General features: G+C 45.2%; 1 protein-coding gene across 4 annotated transcripts in view; it reads left to right on the forward strand.

Annotated features, from left to right (window-relative positions):
* Positions 1–17,223, forward strand: part of SLC22A16 (solute carrier family 22 member 16) — a 97,129-nt gene that overhangs the window by 42,039 nt on the left and 37,867 nt on the right. The window contains exon 1 of one of the 4 annotated variants that reach the window (XM_027600834.1): positions 13,160–13,281. The exons of the other annotated variants lie outside the window; for them this stretch is intronic. Within the exon in view, the coding sequence (XP_027456635.1) occupies positions 13,229–13,281 (53 nt within the window). The 5' untranslated portion in view covers positions 13,160–13,228. Of the gene's footprint in view, positions 1–13,159; positions 13,282–17,223 lie in introns of those variants that run through there. 4 annotated transcript variants of the gene reach the window in all.

The following is a 17,223-nucleotide window of genomic DNA, read 5'->3' on the forward strand; positions in this document are numbered from 1 at the left end:
TTATTATAGGATATATATATTCTATAGTACTCTATAGAATATAGTATATAGATATTTTCAGACAAATGTTGAACACTTGATTAACACAAGTCCTGGAAATTCAGAGCTACTGCACTAGGCAGCCCAGCAGACGGTGGGTGCTCAATTTCCAAAGGTGGTGGTGGGGGGACTAAAAAATACTTTCTACTTTCACCGGTGGTTTGTACTGGGAGTTTTATTTGGGTAGAGCCAGCTAGCATCCCTGACCTCTCATCTAGTTAATTCTATAATGGTTCTTGTTTAATCCTGAAATGCTGCATTTCATCCATCTATTTATCTATCTGCCCATCCATTCATCTAATTCATAATCACCCTAAGAAAATGGAAACTACATGTAAATAAAAAACGGGTGCCTGGGTGGCTCATTCCGTTAAGTGACTGACTCTTGGTTTCAGCTCGGGTCATGATCTCAGGGTTGTGAGATTAAGCCCCATGTGGGGCTCCCCACTTATTGTGGAGTCTGCTTGAAATTCTTTGCCTCTCCCTCTCTCGCTGCCCTTCCCCCCACTTGCTCACACAGGCTCTCTCTCAAATAAATAAATAAAATCTTCAAAAAAAATGGGGGGCGCCTGGGTGACTCTGTTGTTAGGCATCTGCTTTCAGCTCAGGTCATGATCCCAGGGTCCTGGGATTGAGCCCCGCATTGGGCTCCCTGCTCCGCGGGAAGCCTGCTTCTCCCTCTTCCATTCCCCCTGCTTGTGTTCCCTCTCTCGCTGTGTCTCTCTCTAATAAATACAATTTTAAAAAAATATATAAATAAAAAAATTTAAAAAATCCGAATTCAATTAGCTCAAGAAAATCACCTCCAAACTTTTTCTATAACTAAAGAAACACACATTAAAAAAATGGGATCATATTGCTCTCAAACATGCATTGTCATCTGTTGTGAACATCTTTCCATCTGAATAAATATACAACCATACCATCATTTAATTTTTTTTTTAAATTATATACTATTTATTATAAAAGTAACAATTTCCTAGTGTAAAAGCTTCAGAAAATTCAGGAATGTATTAACATTGAAAGACCTATTTCCCCATACCAAAACAACACTTTCAATAGCTGCATAGTATTTTATTATATAGAAAATACCATAATTTAACCAGTCCTCTGTGAATAGTTAGCTCTTAAGTTCCTTCCTTTTTTGCTTTTATTATAAATAATACTGTATTGAAATATGTAGCATGTAGATGTTTGTACATTCCTGTGATTATTTCCTCATTTTGATGATATTTTAATATCCTTATGGTTATAAGGATAATGAATGTTTACCAAGTTTGTAAATAATAAAAGTATTTTTATCTAAGGCAGTTAAGACAAGTAGGTGGTTAACTGAAAAAGTTGGTAAAGCAAGATTTCATAAAAAAAAAGAGGAATTTTATGAAAGACAAAGATGACTCTAAAGCTATTTAAACCATTCCAGAGCACAGAAAGAGAAATAAAGCATCTAAATTATTATTATTATTTTTAGATTTTATTTATTTATTTGAGATAGAGAGAGAGTTAACATGAGCTGGGGGTGGGTAGAAGGAGGGGAAGAAGCAGTCTCCCCGCTGAGCAGGGAGCCCAGTGTGGGGCTCAGGGCTAGATCCCAGGACCCTGAGATCATGACCTGAGTTGAAGGCAGACGCTTAACCTACTGAGCCACCCAGGGCCCTAAGCATCCAAATTATTTTATATGAAGCCAACATAACACTGATAATATGCAATAATGATTACATAATGATTACAAAAGAAGACCATAGAGTAATCTCACTTACAAATATCAATCCAACAATCCAATGTAAATATTAACAATCAAACTTCAGTAGCATATTAAAAGAATACTAACATTAACAATTAGGAATTCCAGGAATGCAAGGGCTATTCAATATTAAGAAATCTATTATTATGATAGGAGAAAATTAGTATTATCTTTCCAATAGGTACTAGGTAGGCATTTGATAAAATTCAATATCTATTCCTGGTAAGATGTAGTAAAATTAGCAATAGTTAGATACTTTCTTAACATGATTAAATAGATCTATCTCAAAGCCAGCATTGACTTTAATGGAGAAATAATATGTTCCCATTAAGGTCAGAAATGAGGCAAGGATGTCTAGTAACACTACAATCATTTAACATCATTCTGCAGGTATTAGCTAATTCAATTAGATGAAAGAGAAGAATTAGAGGTATATTTAAAAAAAGAAGAGGAAGCATAACTACTACTTGCAAATGAGGTAATGTTATTCTTTGAAAGTTTAAGAGAGTTCACCTGAAAAATGATGTCAAACAATATGGGAAGTAATTTGGCATGGTTAAAAAAATACACACACACACAGAATAAGCAGGTTTTTTAATATAAAATTATTGATTATTGATGATAAAAATAATCAATTAGAAGGTGTAATGGAAGACTACATTGTAACTGAAAAAATAAACAAAATATGGAAGTTCTAATGAAAGAAAAGCTTAAGGTAAACAGCTACATGAAAAGATGTCCGACACTACTAATCATCAGGGAAATGCAAATTAAAACCGTAATGAGATATCACTTCATACTTGTTAGAATGGCTGGTATCAAAAAGATAATAACAAATGTTGGCAAGGATGTGGAGAAAAGGGAACCTTCGTGCACTGTTGGTGGGAATGTAAATTGGCACAGCCACTGTGGAAAATAATATGGAACTTCCTCAAAAAATTAAAAATAGAAATACCATATGATCCAGCAATTCCACTAACTGGAAAACATTAACTTGAAAAGCTATATGGACCCCTGTGTTCATTGTAGCATCATGTTCGGCAATAGAAGTTTGGATAAATGGACTACAGTATATTCATACAATGGAAAAATATCATGCAGCTATTTAAAAAGGAAATACAGTGACCTGAACTGTTCTCCAAGATACAGTATGGCAAGCTGCAGAACCATTTGTGTGAAAAAAAGACGGAAACGAATATATTTACTTTTGCTTGTTTATGCATAAACTTTTTCTGAAAAGATACCCAGGTATCTTAGCTTGGTCTGTCATAACAAAATACCATAGACTGGGTGGCATAAATAACAGGTTCTTGCAGATGGTTCCAGTGCACCTTAACCCTGCAACTCTCCTCTTAGCATTCAAGCCCCATAAGGAACACATTTTAGACATAGGACTAAGAAAATCTCTCTCTTTCCTTCCTCACTCTTGCTCCTCACTTTTTGACTACTTTGGTCAGTATCACTGTGACATGCAGCTGCTTCCAGGGTGTCCATTGTTCTTCAGCTCATTCATAGACTTGTAAATACAGACACAGAAACAGAACACACACACACACACACACACACACACACACACACACACACACACACACACCTTGCACCTTTCTCCTGAAGTTGGAGAAATCCATCTTCTGCTATGCTCACCATTTCTTTTTAAAAAACAATTTATGTATGTATGTATGTATGTATGTATGTATTGGGGGGAGGGGCAGAAGGAGACAGTGAGAGAATCTCAGACTGCGCCCTGAGCGCCAGCCCACGCAGAGCTGGATCTCACCACCTTGAGATCATGACCTGAGCCAAACTGAAGAGTCCCATGCTTAACCCACTGAGCCACCCAGGCGCACCTATATTTCTAACACAGATATATTATAACACTCAAGTTTCTTAGCCAAAACTTGTATTCATTTCGTGCTCTTAAAAGAGACCTACAGCAGTTATTCCAAATCTTTTGCACATTCTGCAAGTCCCGTTTGTTTGCTTATCTTTTATGGTAAGAGGGAAAACATTTCACTCACTTGAATCTTTGTTAACATATTGCATCGTTTATGAACCAATCCTTTTAAAGCTATTCCCGCTAAAGCCCTCAGTGGCTGTGCCAGTGAAATGCACCAGAGAAAGACTGTGCTTTCTAGGATGGGAGAAACTTGCATCTTCCCCAAAACAGTAGGGAAGGAGGAGGAAGATGGAAAGAGGGAGGAAAGAGGAGCCCAAACGGCCAGGCTATCATCCTCAGTCCCTCAGGCTTGTAAGCTCTGGCTCTCCTCACCTCCTCACTGTCCGTGCCCTCCCCAGGCAGCCAGTTGCCAAAGCCGGCCGTTCTTCCCTCTCTGCCGCTTGAATGGGAATCCCCTTCATTCAGGTTCTACTATCACCTCTCTAATTTGTATCTTGAACACTGGCCTCCAAGTGTATCACCCTCCCAAACGACTTTCCTACCACCACCTTCTCCACCTTCCTCCTCCCTCTGTCACACCCCCATTATCAGACCAATTTTCACAAAACATACCTTGTTCACCACAAGGGACAAAGCCTTCAGTGGCTCCTCACTGCCCGTTAACTAAAGTTCAATGGTTGCAGCCTAGAATTCAAGGCTCCAAGCACTGTGGCCCTAATTTACTTATCCTTCTTGGTCTATCCTCATAGCATTAGCTTTTATTAAGCACTTACCATGGGTTAGGTACACTGTTAAAAGTTTCTAAGTGTTATTCATCTGGAATCCCTTTCCAGGAAGCTGTGTGTCCCCTAGTTCATGAGGTACTATTGGGCTCTTTCTGATGAGACTCGAACAGGTGACACAGGCCAGCCAGCCAATCAGAGGATTCCCTGCTCTGCCACAGGCCAGCCAATCAGAGTTCCCTGCCCTGCCACAGGCTAGCCAATCGGAGAGCTCCCTGACCTGCCACAGGCCAGCCAATCAGAGTTCCCAGCCCTGCAACAGGCCAGCCAATCAGAGACTTCCCTACCCTGGCCGCAAGCCAGTGGGTCAGTGCACCTCCACCCTTGGCTTTGAAAAATTGACTTGTAGGTGTGGGAGGGAGTGTTTTTCTCTCATATGGGATTGAGATCTACACAAAGAAGCAGAGAAGAGCAGAGAGAAGAGAATGAGAGAAAGGGAAACCCGAGACATTGTTCCTCTGGATCCCATCACACATGCAGCTAGCTCTACCCCTGGACTTCTCCCAAAGTGAGTCAAAAAAGTCCCTTTCTTACTTTAGTTTGAGTGTGGTCTGCTGCTATTTGCAACTGAAAAGGTGGCTGGAGCACTGGAGGCTCATTTGACCCCACCACTGAATTCAACCCTTTTGACCAGGTAGTGATGCCAGAGAGATGTGAGTTGGGCGGGGTGTCGAGGTTTTTAAGTGATGAAGATGGAATTTACGACGAGGTTGTCAATGGCAGAGCGTGAGCTCTTAACGACGCCTTCCAAGGCCGTTCCGGTAAATGTCCCCATTATTTTCTGTGTGCCAGGCACGAGGCGGAGCGCAAACCACGCCTGCTCTCATCAGTCAGCTGCACTGCTTCACACTGTGGCCTCATGCATGCCTGGATTTTTACTTCTGTTTTTTTCCTCAGGCTATTTTCTTCACTCAAACACACTTTCTACCTTGCCTCTGACTGGCGGTATTTACTTTTATCCTTCAAATCTTGAATCAAATATTAAATTCTTCTGGAAGTCTTCAAGGTTACCTCACCCAGGAGCAATTACTTCCTTCTTTGAGTTTTAAGGACTTGACTTGAACACCTGGCCAGATGGGTGTCTTTGAGGGCTAATGGCATACTAACTTACTTGTAGGCTTTCTTAGGGAGGTTGGGGAAAGTGGTGGTTTGAAGTCACCAGATTTCCACTCCAGTCATTTTAAGGGTAACTGTGCACAATTCTGCACTTTTTGTAACAAGCGGTGCCAATGTCATGGTTATGAGCAATAGTTTTGGAGTAAGAAAGAGCTGGGTTGGAATCTGGCTCTGCAACCCAAGGATGGGCAACCTTAAACAGATTGCTTATTTTCTTGGAGAATTGCATCAGGCTCCACGCTCAGCATGGAGTCTGCTTGTCCCTCTCTCTCTGCTTCTACCTGCCCCTGCTCATGCTCGCATGTGTTCTCTCTCAAATAAATAAAATCGTTTTAAAAAATGTGAGGTGATTTGAAGTTCATTTAAAAATGCATTTATAAATTTGTATAGATACAGCAATTATCATGAAGGTGGTCACCAATGGTTAGTTGCTAAAGCTGGGGAGACACTGATCTCATTTAATACTCATGACCAGGTAGGCACTATTATTTCCTTCAAGAGAAAACTTAGAGCTGTTAAAAGAAAACTTAGAGAGGTTAGATAACTTGCCCTAGATCACATAGGTGGTAAGTGGTGGTTCTGACTCCACCTTTTTAAACTGGAGAAAGGAGTTGGAACTTCATTCAGTTGTCAACAAGGATGAGGCATCAAGCAGCACCTGAGCTGCGTCCTGAAGAATTAGGAGATTTAGCCAGTAGATGAGGTGGGGAGGGATTTCTAGGCTGAAGTAGCAGCATGGGAAAAGGTGTGGTGGTGTGAATGAGCACCCTGCGTTGTGGGATCTGATGGAGGCCTGCAATTCTGGAGCAAAGGGGTTGTGTAGGAACATGATTAGAGGTGATGCCTGAGAGGTAAGAGTATGCCAGTCCTGGGGGGCCTTGGAGGCCATGCTGAGGAGATAAAACTTCATTTGGAAAGCCAGGGAGTCATAGAAGGATTTTACTGATGGTGGGACCTATTTACCTGGGGATTTTAGAGCTTAATCTGGTAATCTGAGGCATGACCAGATGAAGTTGTCCAGTAGAGAGTTGGGATAAGGGTCTAGAGGTCATTAAGAGAGGAGTAGGCTGGAGCAGCCCGTAGGTGGGTGATGAGAACTGAAACCATTTACCTTTATATGGTTGACTGTCCACATTGACATAATTTTACTAGTTGACTGTTTTTATTAACATGCCTTTACTATTCCAGAAAACTCTTGCCAAGGAAAAGTTATAAATACGTTAGTGTTCATTTCAGGAATTTTCCAAATGCATTTAAATGAACATCAAACTCTTTTTTTTTTTAAGATTTTATTTATTTATCTGACAGAGAGAGAGAGATAGCAAGAGCAGGAACACAAGCAGCAGGAGTGGGAGAGGGAGACGCAGGCTTCCCACCAAGGAGGGAGCCCGATGTGGGACTCGATCCCAGGACCCTGGGATCATGACCTGAGCTGAAGGCAGACGCTTAACAACTGAGCCACCCAGGCGTCCGAACATCAAACTCTTCAACATTTCAGTGAAAAGCATGAAAGGACTGTTTACTTCCCAGGACTCTTAACACCTTGCCTCAAAATCCTTACCTTTTTGTGTTCTCCAATCCTGAACTCACATGTTAAGATCCTTTTCCAACCCCAGTCAATCCCATAGAAAGACCGGCCTGAAACCAGACTCCAGGACCTCACTTGCTCTTGCCCTTTCCCCTCTGAGCACTACTGGGACTCTGGCAAGTCGGTGCTCTCTCTTGTTGCGGCTCTGCTTGACTTTATCAAGTAGTTTTGGTGGTATTTTTTGGGTTCCAATACTGATGAATCTGCTCCATCAAGAGAGAATATAGGGCAGGAAGAGAAGTCCAAGGATAAGAAATGCCAGGGACATCATCATTCAAAGGCGGTGGAGGAGCCAAGGTATTTTTTTCTGACAGAGGACCCAATGTTAGCATAAATTCCATCTAGAGTCATGATTTCTCAAATCCACAAACAGCCTTCTGCTACAGCTGTACCCCCCTGCCCCAGCCATGGATGAGAAAGGAAGAGCCAGAGGACCAATAAAATAGATAATCTTGACAATGAGCGACTCAGGTCATCTTTTCCTAAAAATTGCCAACTGCTGATTACAGCTGAAATGGAAACACATGTTTGCTTTCTGATTTATTTTATTTTTTAAAAAGATTTTACTTATTTATTTGAGAGAGAGAGAGTATGAGCGCACAAGCAGGGGGAGGGGCAGAGGGAGAGGGAGAAGCAGAAGCAGACTCCCCACCGAGCAGATGCTCAACGATATCTCATGTTGAATTCTTTCTTTTTTTAAAGATTATTTATTTATTTATTTGAGAGAGAGAGAGAGAGCACAAGCAGGGGGAGAGGCAGAGGGAGAGGGAGAAGCAGGCTCCCCGCTGAGCAGGGAGCCCAATATGGGGCTCGATCCCAGGACCCTGGGATCATGACCTGAGCTGAAGGCAGACGCTCAATGACTGAGCCACCCAGGTGCCCGTGATTTTTTTTTAATAGCTATTTGATAAATTTATCTTCAGGAGCCGAGTAAAAGGGGAGATTTCTAAACCTAGAGCAGCCTTCGACCAGTGCCTGTAGTCTCTGTCCTGGCCATGTTTTATAGAGAAAGGGATTTGAGCTGCAGGCCTGCGTCCTGTTCTCGTTCTCATGAAGCTGCCTTGATTGAGGCCTCCGAGCCACAAGTGCCACGCCTCAGGCCTTCCGTGGCCTGCTGGCCGTCAGGAGGACAGAGCCTGCCTCAGTCTGCCACAAATGTGCTTGGACTGAGCCTTCCTTGGAGGGGTCACAGCCCTTCGGGACTCAACTGGGCTTTCAAAGTGCAGAGAAACCCTCAGACTGCCCCGGCAGCTGCAGTTCTCCTTGCTGATTCTCTGCCCTTCCTTCCTGCCCTGTTTCAGACATCACGGAGCCCTGTCTGATTTGGGGGGTAGATTTCTGCAAAGAAGGTGGAAAGTCATTTCTCTGTAATCCGTGAAGTTGTGAAAAAGCCACTATCATGGTTTTTCCATTGAGTATTGGAACATTTCAATAATAATAAGGGTATTTTCCTAATTAAGAAAAAAGAAAACCCTGGGCAGTAGAGCTTTGGCCGAGGAAGAGGAGGCAGTTTTCGCTGGGAAGCTTCCTGTGGGTGGGACCCGGAGTGAGGTGGGGGTAGGAGTGGAAGTGGCACTTGGAGAGCAGTCCCAGCCTGGAGCCCTTGGGGACAGAGGTAACGGGGTCCCTGGAGTTGGAGGGAAGTGTGGTCAGGGAAACGTGAGGGTGCCAACAGAAAGCTTCCCTCCAGAATTTCCCTTCAGGCAGGCTCTGCCGGGGCTCTGCTGAGGAGGGATTTCAGTTCAGGAGCACGTGGCAGTCTGTCTAGGGCTTGGGGAGGGCAAGGTGGGACAGAGCCTGTGAGAAGTGGCTTGCAAACCTCCTCTGGCGGGAGCTGTGTGGGCTGCCACCCGTCCCCCCATCCCACCCCCACACACCAAATCCCCTTCCTGCTCTGTTGGTAATTTCTTAGCCATGGGCAGAAAAACCATTTCCATACATTTATTACTAACCTTATAATCTGATGCATACTTAGCATTTTATAAGTAAGGCTCTTGGTCACTGTTTTTTTTCTTTGTTTTTGAGAAAGAGAGTATGTGCGCATGTGCGCACAAGTTTGGGGGGCGAGAGACGGGGCGAGGGAGAGAGAGAATCTTAAGCCAGGCTCCACACCCAGTGAGGTGTTGACACGGGGCCTGAGATGATGACCTGAGCCAAAATCAAGATTCAGATGCTTAACCGACTGAGCCACCCGGGCACCACTGTGGGTCACCCTTTGCCCATCAATTAACTTAATCACCATTTGCTCTTTGATTTCTCTCTAATTTGTGGATACCTCTTAGGGACCTAGATGTAGCTCCAAGGAAACTTTGAACAGACTGAGATGAGGGTTGGGACCTGGAAGCTGTGAGGCCACAGGGCATCAGAATATTTACTCCCATGCCAGGGATTCCAAGTCACCCAATTGAACAACTAATCCATCTAGATTTAGAAGGATGCACAAATGTTGTTTTTCTTGGGCCCCTGCCTTTCTCCCCTCCCTATTCCCCCATCCCATTTCTGCTTACTCGAAGAAATACATCTGCCCTGTATTTGTGTTAGAATTATCTCACTGGATTTCTAAGAGGGCAAGTGTTTTGTTAGCGGACTCCTTTTTAGGAAATCCCAAGACTTGCCTAAGCTGTGGGTAGGATTTGAGCTAGGCCCTTTGTCTTCTTCCATTCATGTGTGGAGAAACTGGTGCTCTTAGGAAATTGCTTAAATTTTGTTTCAATATTCCCCCATTTGAATTATATTTACTCATTCATTCCACACATACTTACTGAGCATCTACTATATGTCTAAGTCCCTGCTCTCATGGAGTTTATATTATATGGCAGTGATATCAAATTATATGTATGCATCTCAGGTTGAAGAAAAATACAGCAGGGTAGCATAGTAAGGGGCTAGAGAGTGATGCGGACTGATGTTGTAGGAGGAGCAGAGAAATCTTCCCAGAAGAAGCAACGTTTGAATAGTGACCTGACTGAAGTAAGGAAATGAGCCCTGTGGCTTCTTGGAGACAGAAGTCTTAAGTAGAGGAAACCGAACTCATAGAAACAGAGAGTAGATCAGTGGTTTCCAGGGGTCAGGGTGGGGTTGGGAGAAATGGGTGAAGGTGGTCAAGTGGTATAGACTTCCAGTGATAAGACAAATTGTACACCTTAAACGGACACAATGTTATAAGTCCATTTTATCTCCATAAAGGTCCAGGAAAAGTTCCAGACTGTTGGTGGGGATGATTTGTTTGTTTTTATTGTTGTGGCTATTTTATTTGGGGGGGGCATATTTTTAAGTTGAAAAATAAATAGAAAGTCAAAGTGGAAAAAAGTTTCAAGTAGAGGGGATAGCAAGTGTAAAAGTGTGGGGGCTGGGGTGCGGGTTAGGATGAGCAAGGAGGCTGGAGTGGAGTAGTGGTTGAGAAAAAGGTGGGAGATGAGTTAGAGGAACAGACAGGGTCATGTCGGGACTTTGGGCTTTATTCTAACAGTGACAGAAAGCTGCCAAGCAAGGGAGTGTCTTACCCGGAATTATATTTTAAGGAGCTGTGTGGGGTAAGGGAGGAAGCATGGCGACCAGTTAGGAGGATGTTGTGTAATCCAGGCTGGAGATGATAGTTTGGACAAGAAGGTTAGCAGCGGGGGTAGAGAAAATCAGGCTCTATCATGAAGGCGGAGCACCTGGAATTTTCTGATGGAAAAGGGTGTGGAGTATGAAAACAGGAGAGGGATAAAAGGAGACACCAGGGGTTTTGGCCTAAGCAGCTGGCGCAAGAGGTGCCATTTACTGAGATGGGAAATGCTGGAGAGGAGTGGGAATGAAGGTGGTCATGGCAAGTCTGAGGTGGCTTTTAGACCTGTGGACGAGGTGGTGGCACTGACAAGTCTGGAGTACCGGGCTGGGGTCAGCTTGGACATGTGGATCTGGGAGTCACTAAAAGCCATAGGAGTAGATCATGGGTCAGTAAGCCTTTTCTGTAAAGGGCCAGATAGTAAAATTTGAGGCTTTGTGGACCATACAGTCTGTCACAACTACTCAAGTCTGGCATTTTGCTGTATGAGGGCAGCCATAGACAATATGTGAAGGAATGAGCATGACTGGGTTCCAATAAAACTTTATTTGCTAGAGCAGGTAGCAGACCAGATTTGGCCCGTGGACTGTAGTTGGACAGCGTCATGCTACTGAGGGAGAGTGTAAAAAGAGAAGAGCTCAGAGCCCTGGGGCACTCCAACATTGAGAGAAAATGGGAAAAGGAGGAGGCTCTAAGTGACAGAGAACAGCAAGCTGGAAAGTAAGAGAAAAATCATGGGACTGGGGAAGCACAGGCACCAAAGAAGATGTTTTAAGAAAGACAAACTGATATTGTGGTGCCAGGAAACACTGTGAAACACTTTGAGATGGGAAAATTTTTTTTTAAAGATTTATTTATTTATTTATTTGACAGAGAGAGACACAGCGAGAGAGGGAACACAAGCAGGGGGAGTGGGAGAGGGAGAAGCAGGCTTCCCGCCGAGCAGGGAGCCCGACGCGGGGCTCAATCCCAGGACCCTGGGATCATGACCTGAGCCAAAAGCAGATGCTTAACTAAGCCACCCAGGCGCTCCATGATTATACCTTTTAAAATAATTTTTCTTTAACAGTGGGAATTAAATAAAATAAGGATTGAGAATTGACCATTGGCTTTGGCAACATGGAGATCATGGTGACTTTGATAAGAGGTATTTTAGAGTAGTAGTAAAAGATTGATTGGAGCAGATTGTATAAAACTATAATAATAAAGACACATGGGCACAGGGAAAAAGAAGTAGATCAATGGAACAGATTTAGAGAGCCCAGAACAAACCCACACAAAAATAGAAAGTTTATAGATGATGAGGTGGCAATGCAGAGAAAATGCAGAGTATTCAATAAATGGGGCTGGGACAATTTTTTATCTGCATGGAAAAAACCCAAAATTGGATCGCCATCTTAAACCAAACAATCTCTTCCAGTGGATTTAAGACCTAAATGAGAAAAGCCAAAAGCTAAAACTTTTAGAAGAAAATATAACAGAATATTTTTGTGACCTCATGGTGAAGCAGAATTTTTTAAACAAATTACAAAATCACAAGTTCTAAAGGAAAATATTTATGAATTTGACTTCATTACAATAAAAACTACCACTTCTGATCATTGAAAAACACCATAAATGGATTGAAAATACAATTTCTCATAACCCTTAACTGACAGAGGAGAGGTATCTAGAATATACCAGGTGGTGAGGGAAGTACTTTGGGAGTGTGCTTTCCTCGGTTTTTCAAATCCTGTTCAAGCACAAGTTTCTTTTGATACTATTCTGCTTGAGTCTCTACCCAGAGAGTTCCTTTGCTCTTTGGGAACCATACAAGCTTGAACACAGCCCTGCCAGAGCCTGTCACTTCTCAGGGTTATCAGAATCCCTTCTTTATGCTCTGCTCTTGGAGACCCTGTCCTGGCCCTCAAACCGTTGGCTTTCTCTGAGAAAGCGGTATTTGTGCTGGTCAAGAGTGGAGTCCAGAAACGTACACAGAAAATCAAATTCTGCAGGACATCCTTCGGCACGCAAGTTGGAGAGGCACGCTTGGAAGGCGCGTCTTTTCAAAGATGCTAGGTTCTTGCAGCCCCCAAACCTAACCCGGGCCTCTCATTCCTGCCTTGGGCTGTCCCGAGGCACTGCGACGACATGAGAAAGAGAGAGAGCGAGAGGCGCGACCACGCGGACGCGGTGCGGGTGGAGGGTCGGACGCGGCGGCGGAGAGGGAGCGGGCGCAACGGCGGGCTCCCGGGACCACAGCTCACTCGGGAGGAGGCCGCGGCAGGGGGGAGCAGCCGGAGACTGCGCTAGCGGGGAGGAGAGACGGCGCCTCGGAGGGAGGAAGCCGACAGGCCCCGCGCGCAGCCCTTGCCCTCTGGCGCGCGGGGAACTCAGACTGCCGGGCTGGCCCCCCGGGGCGCGGCTGGCGGGGGCGGGGCGGGGCGGGGCGGAGCGGGGCGCGCTGCCCTCGGCTCCCGGGTCTCGGCGAGCTCGGCGTGCCCAGCTTGGGAGCGCAGTGCACGGCGGCACCATGCGGTCCCACAATTTCGAGCTGATTTTTGACCGCGTAGGGCACTTTGGCAGGTAGGGAGTTGGGGGTGGGGAGGAGGAGGAAGGACTGGCGGAGGGGAGCGGGAGCCACGTGGAGGAGGCGCCGGTGGGGTCTGTTTCTTTCCGTTGCGGTGGGGTTCTCGCGCGGCGCTAGCCATCCGAAAACCTCTCCCCATACTTTCGTGGGGGAAGTCGGAAGACCCGCGTGCAGACTCCTGGCTCCGACCTGGCCGTGTCCTCTCGGACTCTGGCGCCGGGATCGCCCCTACAGTGAGCAGAGAGGCCCGGGCGCTGGCCTCGGGAGTGGTGGGTGCGGGCCCGGCCGGCCTGCCTGCTGCGACAGGTGGGACCCGGGGCGCGCCCTCTGCAGGAGCCGGAGTCCCCAGGCCCGTCTGGACACGCCGCCGGGTCACCCTAGTAGAGCAGTGCCTGTCCCTGGCGGCCCGTTTCTCTGGTCCGCCAAACCGGCTCCTCTTTCACTTTCCCGGACGACTGCTATCCAGCTCGGCCCCGTAGGGTCTCCCTCTGTGCCTGGCAGGTATTGCCCAGGAACAACCGTTAGTCAGATTTTGTTGCCATTTATAGAAACCTCGTATGTGCCTGGTACATTGTGTCGGGTGGTTACATGCAGCGCTTCATTTGATGTCCTTACAGAGGAGGTGTTGGCAACCTTATTTTAGTGATTGGGAAACTGAGGCTGGTGGGGCCAGGGACCCACAGACACCCTGCACTGGGACCCCGATTGAGCCACTTGACACCCTCCTTCCATTTGTTAAATTAATTAAGACATTAAAAATACTTCATTCGTTCATTCGTGGAGAAACTCTCCAGTCTGACCCAGAACGTTTTGGGAGAAGAGGCAGCTGGGTGAGGGGCTATACAGCATGACGATCCGAGTTTGGAGCTGAGTCTGAATCCTGGCCTGCCTCTTACTTCTGATATGATTCTGAGAATATTTGTGCCTCAGTTTCCTATCCACAGAATGGGAATCACTGTCATTCCTGCCTTACCTCCCTCCTGGGCTTATAGTGAAGAGATGATGCAGTGCTGCTCTCCAAGTTGGAAAGATGCACAAATGTTGGCTATTATTTTGTGTTCACCCCCCAAAAAAGGGGTTGAGCGGCCGGAGGAGGGGCAAGAGACCCCAGCTCTCTCCTGCGTCCTCCTGAGACCTGTATTATTGAACACAGATTTGTGGCTGGCTGTGTCAGAAGCTCTTTGTACATCTTAGCTTCCTTCTTCAGTATAGCTCCGTGAGATTGGTGGTATCACCCATTTTACACATGAGAAAACCAGGGCCTTGCCTCTGTCACAGATCTAGTAATAGTAGGGCAAGATTGGAGGTTGCTGGATGTCCATCACCTTCCACAGCCCATGCTCTCATCCGCAATGCTCTCCTGAGCACAGTTAGGTACCAACCCTGGGGCTCCACCAGGGTCTTTATATATTATTTCATTTCATCCTTCTTGAAGCAGGATAACATGGGGATTATAAGATCAGCTCCGGGGTTGGATGTCTGAATTCCAGTCCTGGCTCTACCACATATTAACTGTATGATCTTTAGCATTTTACTCACTACATCCTCATCTGTAAAATGGGGATAATAATAGTACTCCAAATATTTATTGTAAGGACTCCACATGCAACCTCTCATTACATCCTTATAGTAGTCCTAGGAGGTAAGAGGTACAAATACCATTCTTTCCCTCTGTATTTTAGGGATTAACTCAGGTCATTATATCATTTGGTGTTTGGCTAACAAAGAGATCCCTCAGTTGGAAGTTTGTCCTTCTCCAGTAACTATTCAGGGTAGGTTCTGTCCCATGGGATCATCCAGGGATCCACGTGGGTGAGGCAGCTCCGCCATCCACAGCATGGGGCTCGCTCCCTGTGCTTGAGGCATCTGCTCCCATTGTCCTCACTCACATTGGTCAAATGAAGCTCTCCATGGTGGGAGAAGAGGAGAATGGATTGGGGGAGACAACTCTTGGCCGGCTATAATAATGTGAGCAAAAGTCTTAACATTCAGGACGTTCTCAATAAAGCCTGGTTATTATTGTTACCTGAGTCCTCATCCTGGTGGGAACAGTTGGCTTGTGAAAGCAGCATGTAGCAAGGTAAGGGTAACAAGCTAATGCTTACAGGAGAAGGTGAAAACAGTGTGACCAGAGCACAGGACCCCCAGTTTTCTGTGATGTTTGCTTTAATTATGCTTTTTATTGTTTATAAATAGAAAGGGAGGTCATTGGGTTTTGTTATTTAGCCTTCTTTTAAGGAAACCTAGTGAAAGTGTTAAGTAGAGAACCCTAATTCTCTTTCATTTCTCATTAGTCATTTCTAGGCTGAGGAAGCACTATCCTCATCACCTTTACGAGAGGAAAGCAGGACACTTAGAATTAAAAAGGCATTCCAGGTCTTGTCCTGCAGCCACACTGAAGTTCCATAAATTCATGGCTTATGGCCCGGGTGAGAGGGAATTGAGGAAACACACTCCAGCATCTGTGCTGGGATAATCTAAGACCCTGGATCCCTGAGTTGTCTTGGCTTAAGGGGAGAAATGATTTAAAATATCAGAGTTGGAATGTGGAGCCTATAGATGATTTACACCTATGGACATAGGTAGCTTTGTTTTGTTTTTCAACATAAAAAGCTGCTTTGGTTCTTCCTTTTTGACGTCACCTTAAGAACATTATAATAGCTAGCACTTCTGTGTGCTTCAGTGTGCTATAGTGCTATACATGTAGTAACTCCTTTCATTCCCAGAACAACCCACTTTTCAGATAAGGAAACTGAGGCACAGAAAGTTTAAGGAGTAAGTTTAAGGAGTCTGTAAGTAACAGATATAAGATTCAAATCTTGGCAGTCTGGTTCTGGAGTCCACGCTCTTAACCACAGTGGGATGCCACCTGTTATGCTTCTTTGTACAGAATGATATAGATCTAGGACTGAAAGCAATTTCTTCACCTATCATCCAGATTACACGGGTCCATTTTCTGGGGGTTCTGGTCATCTTTGCTTTTCTTTGCTTCTGGGTTTTCTGCTTATTGTGTCTGTATGATTCTTTTTCCATTAGTGTGTCTCTCTAGCTGTGAACGCAGTGGTGTGTTGTATCTATAAGTATTATCCCGGAGGGACCTTAGGTTGGGCCTGTGGATAACACCCAATGGACAATAGTCTTTGTAAGGGAGAGTGATAGGTCACAATGCTAGCTGTCTAGGGAAGTAGGGTCTTGGTTTTTTTTTTTTAATTTTTTAATTTATTTGACAGAGAGAGACAGCGAGAGAGGGAACACAAGCAGGGGGAGTGGAGAGGGAGAAGCAGGCTTCCCGCCGAGCAGGGAGCCCGATGCGGGGCTCGATCCCAGGACCCCGGGACTGCGACCGAAGCCGAAGGCAGAAGCTTAACGACTGAGCCACCCAGGCGCCCAGGGTCTTGTTTTTTCAAGAAGTTATCCTTGCAACAGGGAAAGGGAAGTTTGAATTGAAAGGATACTTTGGACCTTTCTGGCACATGAAAAGCATATTTATGTGAACTAGCATGGATTGTTTGGAGACTGATAGGTGGTTTATTATTCCTGGGGGATGAAGTATGCGGGTGAGAGAAGAACATCCCCAAGAATGTTTTTGTATAGCATGCTAAGGAGTTCAGGTATTAGGAAGGTCACTTTGCAGAATGGAAGTTGTGTTGGAAGGGGCAGGAGTTTGGGCAGAGCCCAGAGAAGACCTAGGTAAGAGCCTAGGTGGGAGATAAGGAGGGTCTGGACTGAAGCAGGGGGGAGTGTGAGCAGGGAGGACTGGACAGTTTTAACGGGTGGAATTGAAGGAACCTCCTGCTTATGAAAGAGAAGTGGGAAGGACCTGTCGGCCTTCTGCCCCATGCCCCATATTTCTGGTTTGTGTAGATGTTGGTGTCCGAAACTCAGAAACAGTTACACTCCAGGTGGGGCAGGCCTGGGGCTTGGATCAATTTGAGAGT

Source organism: Zalophus californianus, chromosome 7 (assembly GCF_009762305.2).
Source record: "Zalophus californianus isolate mZalCal1 chromosome 7, mZalCal1.pri.v2, whole genome shotgun sequence".
NCBI classification, from domain to species: Eukaryota; Metazoa; Chordata; class Mammalia; order Carnivora; family Otariidae; genus Zalophus; species Zalophus californianus.